Source organism: Epinephelus fuscoguttatus, linkage group LG9 (assembly GCF_011397635.1).
Source record: "Epinephelus fuscoguttatus linkage group LG9, E.fuscoguttatus.final_Chr_v1".
Taxonomy (NCBI): domain Eukaryota; kingdom Metazoa; phylum Chordata; class Actinopteri; order Perciformes; family Serranidae; genus Epinephelus; species Epinephelus fuscoguttatus.
The window spans coordinates 22,190,271-22,207,053 of NC_064760.1; the positions used below are offsets into that span (position 1 = coordinate 22,190,271).

Genomic DNA, 16,783 nt, shown 5'->3' on the forward strand with positions numbered 1-16,783 from the left:
CGCCTCGTGTTTTAGGGACAGGGTGATGCTCAGCTTCATCTCACACAGACACAGCTGCACATCATGCCCTGACAAAGTAACATACTGTGACATTTAAAGCATGAACATACCAAGATTTAACAACTAATACTTTATTACAGCCTGTGTACAAAAAACACAAAACAATATTTGAGATAGACACTGTGAATTATACATGAAAAAATTGGTAAATCATTATGTGCTACTGATGCATTGTATGCCATCTTGCACCCATTCCCATTAAAACAAATGTAGGCTGTGCAGCACGATAATAAAACGATGTTGCTACGACCACACCATGTCAATCAGTGTAGAAAAATATTCATTTTACACAAAAAAGTAACTAAACTACTACATAAAATGTCCCACGTGAAATGTGCTCTCTCTGGGGCGAATCAGCTCACAAGACCTGGAAAAAAGGGACAGAAGGCAAGTTTAATAATCATCATAAAAGAGAGAGTAAAACATTTTTATAACTCGCAACACAGCCACAATTATTCCACTATAGCCACAGTAACCAAATTAAAGCAACACAAAAGCTGTTTTGTCAAACTATGGAGCATATCTTCCTTATTGTGCAGAATAACTTGGCATTAAATAAATCTATGTATGGCATTTTATCACTTCATGCCAATCTAACAAGCAGGTCTCCCATGTATGACGATGTTCTGTGTAATACTCACCCAGATAATCATCCATGAGAGATCCAATGGCGAACTGAAAAACAAGGGAAAAGCTTGTTTTTAACTTCATGCCTATTAACACAGGCCTACAGTACATCACTTCTATAACCTGCTGGGTAACATCTGAGACATAGTGACACAGCATTTACTGTTATGTTAGCTTATGGCCAAGAGAAATACGCAGTCCTTATCAGAAAAGAAAGACGTACAATGTCATTCTTGTCCACTCTTGTTCCCACAATCTTTAGCCGAATCTCATCATCTTGCTGGATTACAATGTCCTTAAAAAGAAAAGAAAACACCCTTATAATACTATTTGGTTAACATTTATTTCATTAAATACTTTCTGGTATTACTGTAATTATTTTAAACCTCTGCCTGGTGATAAGAAACAATGAATGTTCTTACCTCATCAACAGTCTTATAACAAGGAGGATTGGAGTTGGGGTCAAACTCCATTTCTGAGGGGATGGACTGCATAAACAAAAATACATGTGAGATAAAGATGATACATAAATCAAAAAGCACATTAAAGGTCGACTGACTCGGCCAATAACTGTAGATGTTAATGTGACTCACATGGCGAGAGATGAAGCAAGACATGGGACCAATTTCTGTGAACAAGCCAACCTGCAAGACACGGAAAAATATAGAATTTGGATAAGTCACAAAAAGAAAATTTCCATTATCAGTTATTAATTACTTCATATTCAACACATCCACAACTAAAGAAGCATAAACTCTTGAGCACATTTACTGTGATGAAGTTAAAAGACGTACTCCACAACAGTAGGGAATTCCATAAGCCAAAATAAAATACAGATATTTCAGGTATCCAGCAAACTTGCACTGTTTGTCCCTCACCTTGTTAACCTGAGTGACCACAGCATCAACCACCTCCCCTTTAAATGGGCGGAACACAATGGCCTTGTATTTGACCGGGTAGAGGACAAACCCTCTCCCAGGCTGGATTACACCCGCCCCGATGTTGTCTATAGTGGTGACTGCGATGACGAAGCCATACCTGAAGGAGAGATTTACATAAATTAATGACATGTACATGTGCATGTAGGAATGGAAATGCAATATAATAATTTGTTCTGCATGTTGATACTGTCGTAACAAATATCTTGTCTCATCTTTTGCCCTTGGCTGTTTTTTAAAATTGCCTGATCAAAACCCACAGCTTTAATCCTCTGAGACCCGTCAGCGATCCCGGTTGACATTTCAGTCTCTCAGAGACTATAGAGGGCTGGATTTTAGAATGATGATACTGGTATCTCATAAAACTAGAAGACATAATGACATGGTCGGACATACACGGACACTACTCATTGAAACTGAAGAGCGGACGAGGAGAGAGAGGGAGCAGCAACAGGCAGAGGAACATGTCCGAATCCAGCTAAAAGTAAACACAGACGTTCATTTCTTCTTTCCGTTATGTTGTCGCATAATTATACTAACAATCTGATGCCTATCTGTGTGAAAAAAATGCACTTTTAGTGGACATATTTTGACGTTGTTTGCCGCTATCCCAGTGCCCTATTATTTAATATAGCGCACGCTCAGAGGCTGCAGGCAGGTCAGCCTGAGCTTCGTACTGGAGAAAGGTCAAATATTGAACATCCTATCACTCATTTAGACAAAAGTAGATCAGAAAATAGGGCCCAGGTTGAAAAAAACAATAGTTCCCCTTTAACATCCTCCTGAATCAATCTTTGTCATGTGTTCAATTTTATGTATCATTGTGTCATATGGACTGTCTATATCTTAATTTTATTATGTTGGTCTATTCTGTACACACAACATCTAGCTTATTGGTCATCTGTCTGTTCAGGGAGCGGGATCCCTCCTCAGGTGTTCTTCCTGAGGTTTCTTCCATATTTCCCTTTTTCAAGAGTTATTTAGGGGGGGTTGCCCTTATCCATGGCAAGGGTCAAAGCACAGGTGGCGTCATGTGCTATACAGTTTGTAAAACCCCCACAGGCCAATTTATGTGTAATATTTAAGCAATATCACACGAGAGGGAGTGATGTTGTACTGTGATATCGTCACGGCTGTGATTCGGTCGTAGGCACGAGGCCGCAGGCTCAACGGTTAAATAAACAAGGCTGATTAAGAAATGTTGAAAAATGAGGACAAAATAGATAATTTAAGCATTTTATTTGTCTTCAGCCAACAAAAATAGTTCCCTCAGGACTCCGCTGTCACCGTTGCTATGTAACGCAAACATGGTGCGCCAGGCACTTACTCTTTATACACATTTATCTGCACTTTCCATTAATTGTGCAGCCGGTGAAATAAGTCTCTGGTGACTGCATAGTGGACTGTCGCTTCACAGGCACAGCCGACTCTGCCTTCTGATCTGACAGTATGTTGCTTTTCTCCAAGTCATTGAGCTCCACTGACGAAACACTGACAAACCTGGATGTGGGCTCAGATGGATTCAGCTTCTCCTCTCCCTCATCTTCCTCTGATGACCATTCATAGTTCAATTCAAAACTTATTTTAGGAAATAAATCCATATTTTTGGCTGTTTGACAGTGGATGAATTAATTAGCCTACAACGCAACTGCTGACCTAACTCACACTAACCGTCAGTTTTGATTTGATTGTTGATTGCAATCAGCTGTGAGGCGGAGTGATACATACACAGTGAAATAACCATGATGTTGTACTCCAGTATCATCACGGTTTTACTGTCTCTCGACCAATCAGATTGCAGGGCCGGAACTAACTGTAACTGTTGTTGACAAAATTATTACACATATTATGACATAATTTTCAAATGGAACATACAATAATTCATCATACCAGAATATTTTTATTTCTTGATAACCTTACCAGAAAAAAAAAATGTTTCTGCCTCTTCCCCTAAAAGTGCTTACACTAACCTCTGCATTAGACTGAAGTTCACTGCACTTTAGTAACATCTGTTCCAACCTAACAAATGCAATGTGTCACTGAAATGACAGGTTAACTTAACTTTCCAGTCAAATTACAGCCTATTCACCATTTAAACTAAGAAGCTCTCGGAACAATAACACGCTTTTTTTTGTATATAATTGCACATAATTAAGTCTTGCAGCTACTCACTTGCCGGTGCATGTACCCTCCACTTCTGTGAAGAGCTTCTGTTTCACGGTGTTCAGGAGGTTAGGGCCAAAATACCTCGGGTGTAGTAAGATTTCATGCTCCAAAGAAATCTGGAAACACAGAAAATGCGTGAATTACAGGACATTGCTTCCAATAGCAATGTTAGCGTGGGATGCATGAGATAAGATACTGTTTTAAGTTATTAGTTTAGGTTATTTATTTGCACATACCTGTGTATAGGCAAGACAGTAAGCATTTATAAAGTGTACACATTGTGCAGAAGAGGTTAGGAGCCAAAACTGGCTTATGAAGACATGCCCCCTACTAAATAGCAATAATGACACCTTAAAAAGAAAAAGATAAAAACAAAGATTGCAAAATTGATCACAGTTTCAAGACCAGCAGTACTACAAATTAAAAGAAGTGTACAAATATGAAAAATGTTTTTACAAGCTAGAATTAATTACAAATGAATCAATGAAGTGTCTTTGTAGAGCATTTGTAAATTAGAGTCCTTTTAAGATGTTTTTTATGTAGCCTAATGATAATGTTGATGTTGATTGTAGCAATGGAAAGAGGTTGCAAGGTGTCTACAGGTATCAGAGAGTTAAATTCAATGCTTTAAAGACCTGTTCAAGACACCTTTTAACCAAATTTAGGACAGGTTTTGGAACAAATCATGTTTTGCCTAATTAAGCATTGCAGGTAAGCACTGTAGGTAAGTAGTATATATGTGGTCTTGTGCAGAGGTAGAGTGTTGAGTTAAATCAACCTACATTTTGCCAACAGGTAAGTGCAAATATGAAGTAAAATTACAGTATTATAGATTTTTAAAGATTCGTAACATTAGAAATGTGAACTTTTACATAGAAAGGCTTCACTCATTTTCACAAAAATAATTTTAAAAAAATGGATAAATGAAATTAGATCAAATGTTTATTTAACACCTCACAAATTCAAATTTAAGACGATTTAGTGACTTTTAAGGCCTTATTGCTGTAACATTGAATTTAAAACATTTTAAGACTTGTTAAGGATCAATAGACACCGTGGGTTGTTCCAAAGAGATGGTCCTCTGTATTTTTCATTCATTCATTCATTTATTTTATCATATTAATATAGACATACCACAAAAGGACAACAAATAGACATACCTCAACCGCAACAATAACAAAGACAGCAACAAAAGGTTTAAAATAATACAGTAACATATTATGTGACAACATAAGACATTAAAGGGGGGTATACAGTACTACGCCTTATAATTACTAGATGAATTCATATATCTTAAGGAGTAGGCTACATGCCATTTATACGGGAAACCAGAAATTCTGGAATACTTCAAATAGGGCTGCTCAGTGTCGGTCTAACAGTATTTCAAATATACTATGTTCACATGCAATCCCAAATTTGCCCCCCTTCAAAAAGTTGTGTCACTGATCATGTCAGCTATTCTGTCCACACTAATGAGACTGGAAAACTCAAGCAACCAAGCTTCTATCGAGGACCATGCTGGCTTCCCAATTCTGCAGTTCAACAATATCATTCTATTAACAGCCAACAAGTAAAAGCCTACTGTTTTCCAGTCTTGTATTGACTGAACTTGTGCAGCCCTACAACCCAACAAGCAAACCAGAGGACATGGGGAAAGATTTATATTCATTATTGCTGAGATCCAATGACAGACTTCATTCCAAAAGGACTTGACTTGGCAGTGCCTAAACAAATTAATCAAAGCTCCCAGATGCCCACAACCATACCAGGATCTATTCTATTTTAATTCTGAAGGGTATGGAGGATCTTTAATTGTATAACTCTGGCTCTAACGCACAGAAATCCCCATTGGGCACCTCCATACTGTTCGCCACTCCTCACGGGTCAATCAGACCCCCTAATCTCGTTCCTGCTGGGACTGAGAGGATCAGCATCTTGTACACACTTGAAACGGCACTTCTATTTAATGCTGCAGATTGAATTGTTTATCTGTCTCCTGATCATGATCAAAATATTCTTTGGGGAGTTTTAAGGAATGTGATTGTAACTGTGCGTACTGTAAAAAGCCGTTTGTGTTCAAGCTGTAGTCCTCTGTATTCCTCAATGAATATAGATTATGGGAAATCCGACAATACGAAAAATTAAAGTCCTTAAAAATGTCCTTTATGGATGGGATGCTGTGGGTTCTGCCTCAGTGTATCAGGTTAATCAAGCTGGTGGTATATCTGCATGGCTTTATGGCAACACCGCCAATCAACGCGGCGTGGATTTGGAAGTTTTGTTTAGCCACATTAGCTATGCTAAACATTTAAGCTAGTCGCTAATTGACAAACAAAACAACCGTACACTGCTAACAGCCGGCTCACACACGGAGGATAATACACATACTTACATGGTAAAACATTTCCGCTGCGACGTTCAACTCGCACTCGATCACTCTTTGGGTTTTAATAAATTATCCGAAACGTTGTGAACTTCATGAATAAAAGCCAACCGTCGCTCATGAGTCACTTCCGGGTTATGGTGTCGGTAGCAACAGTGGTACCCTGAGTTCTGACTCGCAGGGAGTCACTGTATGGAACAACTCCGGAGTATATAGTTAATATTTAGAGACAGAAAGCCCTCACTAACCCGTTTATACTCAAACTATAGATATACGTTTTACCTGTGGAGCTTGTTGGCTGTAAACTGCATTACATACAGGCATAAGCGCTCAATGGAAACCATGGAAACAACATCTACACCGCGCGCACAGCCTGCTCCCTAGCGGCAGGGAGGAGTAGTGCAAGAGGGCGGGGCCAGTTGGCAGGCGTGACTGCATGCTGCTCTGTGATTGGACCGTTACCTCTGATATATCCCCGAAGCTAAACACAAGATTTTATCAACACGGTGAGATACAAATAAACACTGCCATTACGGCTACAACAGTGTCCAGATAGAGGCTAACTCGTCACATTAATTTAACAACTGACTCAAAGTAGGAAAGCGTGATGAATAACATTTCTTTGTAACTACATCAGCAGCAGAAAGTCGACACCTCACAAGAATTTGTAGGACTTCCTTAATCATTGTGGAAAGACTGGAAACTACCGGAGCTGACAGCTGCTTTACACGCTCCCTCCTGCACTTTCTGACATGGCGACTAAGCTCGTGTTGAAGTTTTTCCGTCCCCCCGTGCTCACACAGCTGGTAAGTTGTGGGATACTGTCATGCTTTGCTTTTCCTGCTCTGTTTCTGTGGGACTGCTGTGACTCATGTCCTCCGTCCAGGCGTCCCTGTCCCGGGGGAAGGCGGCGGCTGCAGCTGGGATCAGGTATTTCTCCAGTGACCCGCCACAGGAGAACATCAGTCGCTATCCAGTTCCTTACAAGAAAGACCTACCCTTTGATATAGTGGCGCTTATGGAGGAAGTTGAGTCAAAGGTACAACTAAACAAACCTTTATAAATGAGGCATTTAACTGTGCTGCACATTCATTAACACTGCCATGAGTCTGATTTTACTGAACTTGACATTTCCTTATAGGGAGGCTTTTTGCCCAATGTCTTCAAAGTCCTGTCTCACAGACCAGCAGAGTTCAGAGCCTTCTTCGCCTACTACAATGAGCTCATGAACAAGGAGACAGGTGTGTGTTTGTTATGTTTCTCTGTAGTTGCAGTGAGTGGTGCTGCTCAGGGGTGGTGATAGAAATTCTAGGCATCCCGAGGGCGGCTGTTGGGCCCCTGAAACAGTAGGTGTAATGTTCCACCCCCTGTACCACTATGGGCCCAATGAATCATTCATGCCAGTGGCGGTTGTAACATATTTGGTGCCCTAGGCGAGCCTCCCCCGGGTGCCCCAACCCCTTGCAAAAAAATAAACATGTTTAAACATTCTTTAATACCAAACTGTAAATAAACTACCTCGCTAATAACAAACAAGTGCTAATTTGCTTTCAGTAACATGTTGTACAAGTGTTATAATTCAATTTTTTTTCATTCGGTTTTGTTTATAAAGCCCAATATCACAAATCACAATTTGCCTCAGAGGGCTTCACAGCATACGACATCCCTCTGTCCTTTGGACCCTCACAGCGGATAAGGAAAAACTCCCCCCAAAACCCTTTAACAGGGAAAAATAGAAAAATAAAATAATAAAATCCTATAATAATCAATATATAAAACAATTACAAATTAACTTGATCAGAAAAATAAACAATTAAGTAATATATGACACTGTAAAATAATGATAAAATGTACAAACCAGCTTTCAAAGTGAACTAGAGATGCACCATTCTTTAAATTCTTGGCTGATATTGATACCAATGTTTAAAATAACAATTTTGCCAAAAGCCCATACTAATGTTTTTATATTAGCCAATATATTTTATGTTGGTTTCTTTTGTTTTTGTTACTAATTCTTATTTTGTGCCAGGGAAACACAGAAATCTACATTATAAAAAATAAAAGAACAGTTTTAAAGCCATTCAGTCCTTCATTACACTACCTTTCAATAAGCACAAATTTAATTTAATACATTTTTATGAAACATTTAACATAACCTTCTTTCACAGGAAAAACATGTTAAAAATGCTTTTTTACTACATAAATGATGTGTCATAATTCCCTCTCTAAAATCTATTTTATAGTGCTGTGAAAACATCAACAACAACAAATTTCTCCTTCAAACAGCTGGTTTATTCAAGTTTCCCACCAAAAGCTACATTTTACAAAATTACTTTGAACACATCATGAGAACATAATAATTGACGTTCGTCCAGTACTCATTTTTACTGAATAGAGCTTGAATGCTTCACAGTGTAAATCAATACAATCCATGAGCTGTTTAGAGGTAACGATAAACACTCCTCTCAGTAGTGTTGTGGCAGTTGAGAGCCTTTGCTGTTTTGACATGGTAACGATACAACATGTTTCAGGGTTCAAGTGACGCAGGGTAACTCGCCCATCTCCCCCAGAGAGCAGGTTAAGTCCTTAGAAGGCTTTGCTATGTAGTTATGTTGTTGTGGCCTTATGTAATATTTCAAAATTATAATATTTCAAAATGATAGTAGTAATAGTATCAGTAAAAAAACAGTAAAAAATAAACATTTTGATTTTTCTTCTGTGGCGCCCCATATGGATAACAGCACCCTTAGCGTTCTCCTATACTGCCTGTGCCAGGGGCTGACAATGATTCACACTTTAACCCTCATCCAGCTACAAAATCAGACTGCACATCGTCCACCTCTGAAATAAGCCAGTATCTTATTTGCCAAGGTGGCTACCTTTGTACGCAGTATTGCTGACTCATGTTTTAGGGCTGTGCTCTGTTTGGCTTTTGAGGTTGTGTGTTTTATTTTAGAGACAGCAGGGGCACTGAAAGCCCTTTCGGAGCGCAGGCGGTACACGAGGACGCAGGTGTGATATTAAATCTGTTTCAGTTGATGATCAAACAGTCTACAGGCAGGTAGAGTGGTCGAAGCTGAGGTAAATAAGGTCTGGTAGGAACATAAATATCTAGACAGGGAAACAAAACAGACAATTTATGTGAAAAGGAAACTCCACCCATCTGATATGGACATTTTTAGCTGTAGTTGGGGAGTTATGGTGCTGCCAGTATAAGAAGGTGAGAGTGGTGTAATTTTCAGTCTGGCTGCTGCACGGTTGCCTGAATGCGTCTGCTCTCCACCACTCACTAAACATAGCAGATGTAAACCCAGACAGCCACAGCCATAACAAGCAGGGAAGACTGCACGCTGGAAGAGTGAACGTAATAAGAGACTACTTTTTAAAGAAGGTGCATAATGTCTTCAGAAAGTTACTCCATGTGTCCATAGGCTCTTGCTTTAAATAAATTCACCAATGGGGTCTTAAAAGTTTACCAACAAAGACGCTGCGTTAGCAACGCAGCTGCAGGTAGCTTGAGAGAGCCGTAGTAAACCTGAAGTAATGATTGCAACCAGAGATCTGCAGAGCACACTAGGTATGTTGTTGCAGTACCTTTTATTTCATTAGCTTTTAAACCTCAGTTGAACTTTTGTTTTGTTTCCATCTTGTGAAATAAAACTGAATGGGCGCTTCGTGAGCTGACATGTGAACTGTGAATCATTGAGGAAGGAGAAGTGTGGACCCTGAGAGTAGACCAATTAAGAGCCAGTGGACTGGAATATGAACACCCCATTATCATGTTTCAGCTTCTCAGAAGTGAGTGATACAGCCCGTAATGAGAAGACATTAAGATACTATGTGGAACGGAAGCTAACCTGAAAGTGTCCCACTCCACTTCAGCTGACTAATGTTTGACTTCACTAAACCAAACTATGTCAGCTCTGCTGTCTGTGTGTGGTTATTGGATAACCACGGTCTGGATTATTACTGTACATGTGTTAAGTCATATTGACCTCCGAGCATTTACACTTAGAATAAAAATATATCCTGAACAATAAAAATAAAACACATTACAGCCTCAGAGGACCCATAGATGCCTCTACTAAACTGAATATTATAAAATTCTAAACTTATAAAGTTACAGGTGGTGTTGTGGCCACCGCTGAATATTATGGACCAGTTCCAGGAGGCAGTTTATTCCTGAGTTTGGGATTTATACTTGTGCGTCAGCTCTATGCAGATTTTACACCGTTGTGAGCAGTTATACATGTGTGGTGGTGTGTCTGTGTCACTCTGCAGTTACACCTCCAAAACACTAGTGAACAGTGGGATTTCTGTGAAGTGCTGTAAAGTTTAGTTGATTCAACACACCCAAAACACACGTAAAACACACATTAAACATGGCTTAATAGAGACAATTTCAAACACAAGTACACAAATCAGCTTCACTATAACTTGCAGCATTCACAGACAAACACACATTTTCCCCACAAATACAACATGCTAATATTTTTAGCACAAACCTATGGCATTTTACATTGTATAAATTAGCCTAGCGGCTAGCAGACTTTTCCTCTTGTTATATGAAGCTAAGCACAACTGCAACATTTAAAGGCGTCGTATATAAGAATGTGGCCAAAACAGTTACTGCACTCAAATTCAAAATATTGCTGCGAGTCGTGTCCGCCCCCCCCCCCCCCTACAGATTCGAGGTTGCTGGACAGCGGCACGCTGGAGACTGATTTGTTTGCCCACGGGTGGCTGCCGTGGCAGGGCCGCGTTGCTGTGTCCTTGATCTTCGGTTTTCCAGTGGACCATTCGAGCAAGTCCGGCTTCACTGCTGCTAACGCTGCTGCCGGGATACAGCTGAGGAGAAGCCGGCTGCTAATGCTATGTACCGGGACACTGCTAACGCTGCTGCCGGGATACAACTGAGGAGGAGCAGGCTGCTAATGCTTTGTACCAGGACACTGCTAATGCTGCTGCCGGGATACAGCTGAGGAGGAGCTGGCTGCTAATGCTATATACCGGGACACTGCTAATGCTGCTTGCTGTGCTGCTGTAGCTCAGTCGTAACTTTAACTGATGCTGAGACTCTACTGACTGTGTGACCGGTAGACGGCGGTGGGTGGTGCAACAGGCCAAAACACAAATTCAAAACATAAACATGATTTGCGGACTGTAAAAATGTTTTTTAAATGCAAATATTCTGGCTATACTGTTGTTGTCGGTGAGATCAGTATGTTATATGAACATTCTCTGTCAGTCTCTGTGACATATTAGGAGGATTTTACGACTATTTGCTTTAGATTTCTTACATATAGCTCCTTCAACAAGTTTAACATCACAAAATTGTCTCATACTAAATACATTTTCCAAACAAATATAACATGCTAACGTTATTAGCACAAGACTTAAAATGGTGATTTGTGGAGGCTTCATTGTCTTCACAACTTATTGTTTCTTATCTGTGAAATAAAAGTAAATAAAGCCTTCATTTCTACTAAGGGTGAGCTTACAAACATAGGCAGGAGGTCTGCCTTGCCACGACGGCATAGGGTACGGTGTAGGCTCTACTCTACGTCGACGCAGAGCCTACACCGTAGGTACGGCGTCGATTTGATGCAGAAGTATAAATCCCGCTTTGCTGTACCCTATACCGACAATTTCACATTGATTTGCTATCTAATGTCTTCCAGGTAGATTGACCAAAGCCGACCGTGAGCTGATTGTAGTGGCCACCAGTACCCACAACAAGTGTCTTTACTGTGTGATCGCCCATGGTGCATTGCACCGCATCTACTCAAAGAAACCCACTCTTTCTGATCAGGTATATTCTTTAAAGGAATACCTCACCCCTAAAATGATTATTTGTATATCAGTTACTCATTACGTCAAACTCTGGAAGAAACCTTGTTTTTCTCGCATATGAATGATGAATTAAAAAACTGAGAAAATTCTTGATGCATTAAAGTCAGATTGGATCGAACATAACAGCAGCAAAAATATATCTGTTAACAAACTCAAACATTTCATGCAATATAATCCAAGTCTCACTGATCCAGTGGTATGCTCGGTATTTTCCAAATACATGCATGTTTGCTGAAATATTAATATTTGAAACATTTCTGCATAAACAGTCTCACACAATGCCTGCACTGTTTGGGAAGTACTGAGTAGGCAAGTGTAAAAATGAGACTTGGATTATACTGTGCGAGTTGTGTGAGAGTTTGTAAACAGATGTTTTGACACAGTTTTGTTGTTAAACCTGGCCCCCCTTTACTTCCATTCATCGAACATTTTTTTTGTCTTTGCTTACCATGAAGGCATGCAAGAAAAACAAAGTTTTCTTCCTGAATTTAAGGTAACACAGGGTGAGTAATCGGTAAACAAAATAAACATTTGGGGGATGAAGTATTCCTTTAATAGATTTTTTTACTACTTGTTTCTGCTTTGCTTATTATAATACATAATTATTGCAGTTGTCACATTAGTGTAGGTACGTTACAGGGCATTTCAATCAACTGAAGCTGAACACATTTCTTGTGATTCAAAAAAGTTGTATATTAAATGACATACGTTCTGTCTAATGAGCTCCTTCTCTACTTTCACGCAGGTTGTTGTTAACTATAAGAATGCAGAGCTGTCACCACGGGAGCGCGCCATGCTGGACTTTGCCATGGCCGTGTGTCGCTCCGACACCATCACAGAGCAACACTTGGAGTCTTTGGAGAAAGTGGGCTTTGACCGCGAGGATGCGTGGGACATCGCTGCCATCACTGCTTTCTTTGCCATGTCCAACCGGCTCGCCCACCTCACTGACATGAGGCCAAACGTCGAGTTTTATAACATGGGCCGTGTACCTCGGGACAAGAGCAAGGACAAAGGGAAAGAGAAAGGGGAGTAGTGTTACTGACAAGACAATCAGATGTCATTCTTTATTTTTGTCTCTTTCTCATGTGAACATGTGGTTTCTTATTTATGCTTAAATGAGGAGCAATATCAGAACTAAAGGTGTCCAACCTGAGCTGCAATTAAATTGAACGCCAACACTAGGGATGGGAATTGATAACATTTGTCAATCCTTTATTGTTTCCATTATTGATTCCCGATACTATTTCTGCCTGGGAAAAAAGTAAGCCCACATGGGTTTTCAGCGTCAGTGCAACAATTTTATTTTCTCTGACTTTGTACACAGTGTAAAAACGGTAGAAAAAGGCACGTGACAGCCTGCCATCGTCTAAAATGGATTAAATAAGAAAACATTTGTACAGCATACATCGTCAATTAGATTTTCTTAGTCAAAGAAAAACCTGCTAAGCCTGCCTGTGTGGTGCTAATGTTAACGTAACAGGATATTTACCCTCGGTAACGTGCCGCTCAGCTGGGAAGCAGTGGCTCTTTTGCAACGAGTGTCAGGCTACATGCCATTTCTGGAATTTAAGCCCGCGTTGCATAGAGAGATGTTTCCGCATATTGCTGGTGTTTCCATCCTCAGCTGAAAACATCATCTTATGGACAATACAAGCAGCACTGTTGAAATGAAGCCATGTTATGGATCGTTTCCTTGTCACTGCCATGATTCCTTGTTTCAAGTTTCCAGCACTATGAGTTTGGCATCGTTTTGCAATGCACATTATCAGAAAAACATGCCGTCTATGATGAAAGGAATTAATAAGCTCTAGCCCTTTTTACGCCGTCGGTTCAAAGTGTGAATATCACACCTTCATGATGCCTTGTGCTGTATTTAAGGTACGATCATGGAATCGGGGACCAGAGTGGTCTTGCCTTTAATCTTCCACTTGAGGTAGTAACAATGCCCAAACAGTGTCCGTATAAACCGGACAGTCTGTGGGATGGGATCATGGGTGGCACGGTTCTAATATAATGTTTAGACAACATGTCATGTGTGCAACCCAATGCGGGAGATTAAAAAAAAATAGCTGTTAGCAGTTAGTGGCTAACTCAGAAAAAAAGAACAGCGGCTGTAAATTGGAAAAACAATGAGGCCATCAGCCGCCACATAACAGGAATGGTAAATGATTGCTACTAACACGTTAATGCTGTTGTTATTGTATAGAAAGTGCTGCCAATGCACATGTTACACACCACACCAGAGGCCAACACTGCATTACCACACATCACATCTGCCGCATCCCTCTCGATTCCACAAAGAATGATGCTGCCTTCGTTTAATTATGTGTAAAGATTCAAAGGAGGCATTGAGAGTGGACTTCGTAGTGGCTGTATAGTGCGATCTCTGTGTAAAATGGCTTCTGAGGCATATATGAATCTGATGCGTTCACACAATTTGGAAGCGGTTCTCAATGCCCATACCTAGATAACACTGGAATTAGTAAGTTTGTCCTGAGATGAAAATTTAGGTTCTAAAGTCGCTTGACTGAGCCAGGGTAGGCGTGGAGAACAACTTGAGACTGACATGGGAAGGAAGTGAAGTAACTGACCTTATTGATATTTTAGCACAGTGGTTCTCAACTGGTTGGTGGTGGTCCAAAAGTGCATAGCAGGTCCATTCTGAATGGACCACAAGTGACTCGCAAATGCGTCGAGTCTGTAAAAAAACATTTTATTTTGAAATACAGTGAATATCTGGCGCATAGCTTTTATTTTGAAGTGCCATTCCCTGCTGTAGAGTGAATGAATAACGGACAGTCACTTGGCAGTGACAGCAAACTAGCTTGACGACACGGCCAAACTCAAGTATGAAGCTGAGAGTATTAAACAGTGGACCTTGAACTAATGGCTAAGGAGAAATCTGGACCAGATGGGAACCACTGTTTTAGTCTTCTTCAAATCAATCAAAAGTCTCCTACTGTATCCAAAGTGTTTTTGCTGGCACTCCAGTTTGAACAGAGCACTTAAAGCTCCCTCAGTTTTCTTTACAATCCTTACATGTGAGAATGTTAAATATATGTGACTCTGTCTTGGTCATTTAGATGACGAGAGCAAGAGAGAGGCAGTTTTGAGTTTGATGTGCACCTTCTTGTGTGTTGATGGGGCAGACATGCTTTTGCTGGTGTATGATTTCTCATTGTGTGTAACTGTAGTCATTACATGTGCTGATTTACCTTGTCATTTAGAATTTAAGGTGGCTCAAGTTGTTCACTGGACACTTGCCACATGGTGGGGAAAAGTTACTCTTTTGCAGCTAGTTGTCCATTTACATAAAACTTTATGGAACAATGTCACAGTTGTCTTTTAACTTCTTTGTTTAAAACCTATGAAAAATAATCACATGAATCTCAAGCCAGCTCTTCATTTCCCTGTTCTCCAGTTTAATGTGCTCTGTGTTATGATGTGTGGCTCAATGCGCTGCTAGTGCGACATCCAGGAAGAGTGTTAAATTACAAGCATTGTTCATGCAGCAGTGAAAGCTTGTTATAAATAAGCTGCTTCCTTCAGGCTTCCTTTTATTTTCTAAATAAACTGTTTTCTTGACCATTTGTAAGATTTGACATTTATTTTTCTAACGTAACCGCTTAAATTTCTTTGGGAAATACTGATTTATAATAAACCACCAGTATCACAGATGGCAGGACAGACAGAGGTGAAGTACTTGCATAATTTTTGTACTATTGTGTATCACCACCAGGTGGCACCGCACCCACACATTGGAATGGCTTTAATTTACACTGCTAAAAGATTAATATGATCTTACACCCATTAGTAGCTGCACATGTGAGAGACATTTGACAGTATAACATTATAGAAACAGAAAGAAAAAAATTGTCATCATATATATGGGTGCAAATTTTCTTTGACTGGAGATGTGATGAATCACAGCTCCTGATCTAATTTCTCTGCGCTACACAATTCTCTCCCAAAGTTTATTTTCTGGCAACCTACTTTTATTTGTGACGTCAATGTGCTGTCTATTACCAACAGTGATACAAGTCAAACATGACTTCAGGCGTCACCAGAAGATTTACTTTGGTGTGTGTCAGTGACGTTGGAGTTACAAACACCGTGTTGCAGCAAGAGCACGTATGCAAATAGTCCCTTTTTTGTGTGTGTGCATTTGAAAACTGCTTCGCTCGCTTTGATATTTAGGAGATCTTCACACTTGGGAAAATGACTGTGAACACAGCTCAGGTGAATGACAGCCCAGTCCAAACAATCACAGATGATGTGACGAACTGAAAGTCATCTAAACTTTGAAAGTCATCCAGACTGGATATTTACTTCAGTGGAGTGGGACTCTTTCAGTATATAGCTACACACACTTACATTGAATTCCTCTGACAGAGCTGAGGCACATTGTGAAATCATCTGAAAGCTAATCTATTGACGTTAGTAAAGGTCATTTCGCTGATAGTTTTCCTCCCTGGGCTTCTCCTGCCCTGTCCTTATCGCCCTGATTGAGTGTCATATGTCTCAGGAAGTGCTTTTGTACTATCACAGCTCTTCATTAGCTACTAACTCTCCTGACCTCCATGGCTCCTATTAGTATTAAAAGGAGACGACCGGCTCCAGATGAGGGTAATTTATGGTCTGCGCTGGCTTGTTGTCACATCTTGTAACTCCTCAGGCCAAGAGCAGACTAGAACCAGACAGATCACATGAAAACAAAGCTAACAGCTTTCAGGTGGAGGCTTTCACCCGTTTG

General features: G+C 40.2%; 2 protein-coding genes across 2 annotated transcripts; one reads left to right on the forward strand and one right to left on the reverse strand.

Moving 5' to 3' along the window:
- Nucleotides 1-115: 115 nt before the first annotated feature.
- Nucleotides 116-6,507, reverse strand: polr2g (RNA polymerase II subunit G). Its single transcript, XM_049586781.1, has 8 exons — nt 6,184-6,507; nt 3,798-3,907; nt 1,566-1,725; nt 1,281-1,331; nt 1,110-1,175; nt 911-982; nt 702-735; nt 116-427 (listed from the first exon to the last, which is right to left on the reverse strand). Exons 1-8 carry the CDS (start codon nt 6,193-6,195, stop codon nt 414-416), a joined length of 519 nt encoding a protein of 172 aa, XP_049442738.1. The 5' UTR covers nt 6,196-6,507; the 3' UTR covers nt 116-413.
- A 147-nt stretch (nt 6,508-6,654) lies between these two features.
- On the forward strand, nt 6,655-15,620 carry si:ch211-175m2.5 (uncharacterized protein LOC568697 homolog). Its single transcript, XM_049586780.1, has 5 exons — nt 6,655-6,980; nt 7,061-7,213; nt 7,316-7,415; nt 11,856-11,986; nt 12,773-15,620. Exons 1-5 carry the CDS (start codon nt 6,927-6,929, stop codon nt 13,061-13,063), a joined length of 729 nt encoding a protein of 242 aa, XP_049442737.1. The 5' UTR covers nt 6,655-6,926; the 3' UTR covers nt 13,064-15,620.
- The last annotated feature ends 1,163 nt before the right edge of the window (nt 15,621-16,783 follow it).

Excerpts from the sequence above, each read along its gene's own strand:
- polr2g (XM_049586781.1), bottom strand. Across the intron at positions 1,332-1,565 it reads TGGTCACTCAGGTTAACAAG|GTTGGCTTGTTCACAGAAAT; the intron begins GTGAGGGACAAA and ends CGTGTCTTGCAG. Across the intron at positions 983-1,109 it reads GTTATAAGACTGTTGATGAG|GACATTGTAATCCAGCAAGA; the intron begins GTAAGAACATTC and ends TTTCTTTTTAAG.
- si:ch211-175m2.5 (XM_049586780.1), top strand. The coding sequence starts at position 6,927 with ATGGCGACTAAGCTCGTGTTGAAGTTTTTCCGTCCCCCCGTGCTCACA. Across the intron at positions 6,981-7,060 it reads CCCCCGTGCTCACACAGCTG|GCGTCCCTGTCCCGGGGGAA; the intron begins GTAAGTTGTGGG and ends TCCTCCGTCCAG. Across the intron at positions 11,987-12,772 it reads AACCCACTCTTTCTGATCAG|GTTGTTGTTAACTATAAGAA; the intron begins GTATATTCTTTA and ends ACTTTCACGCAG.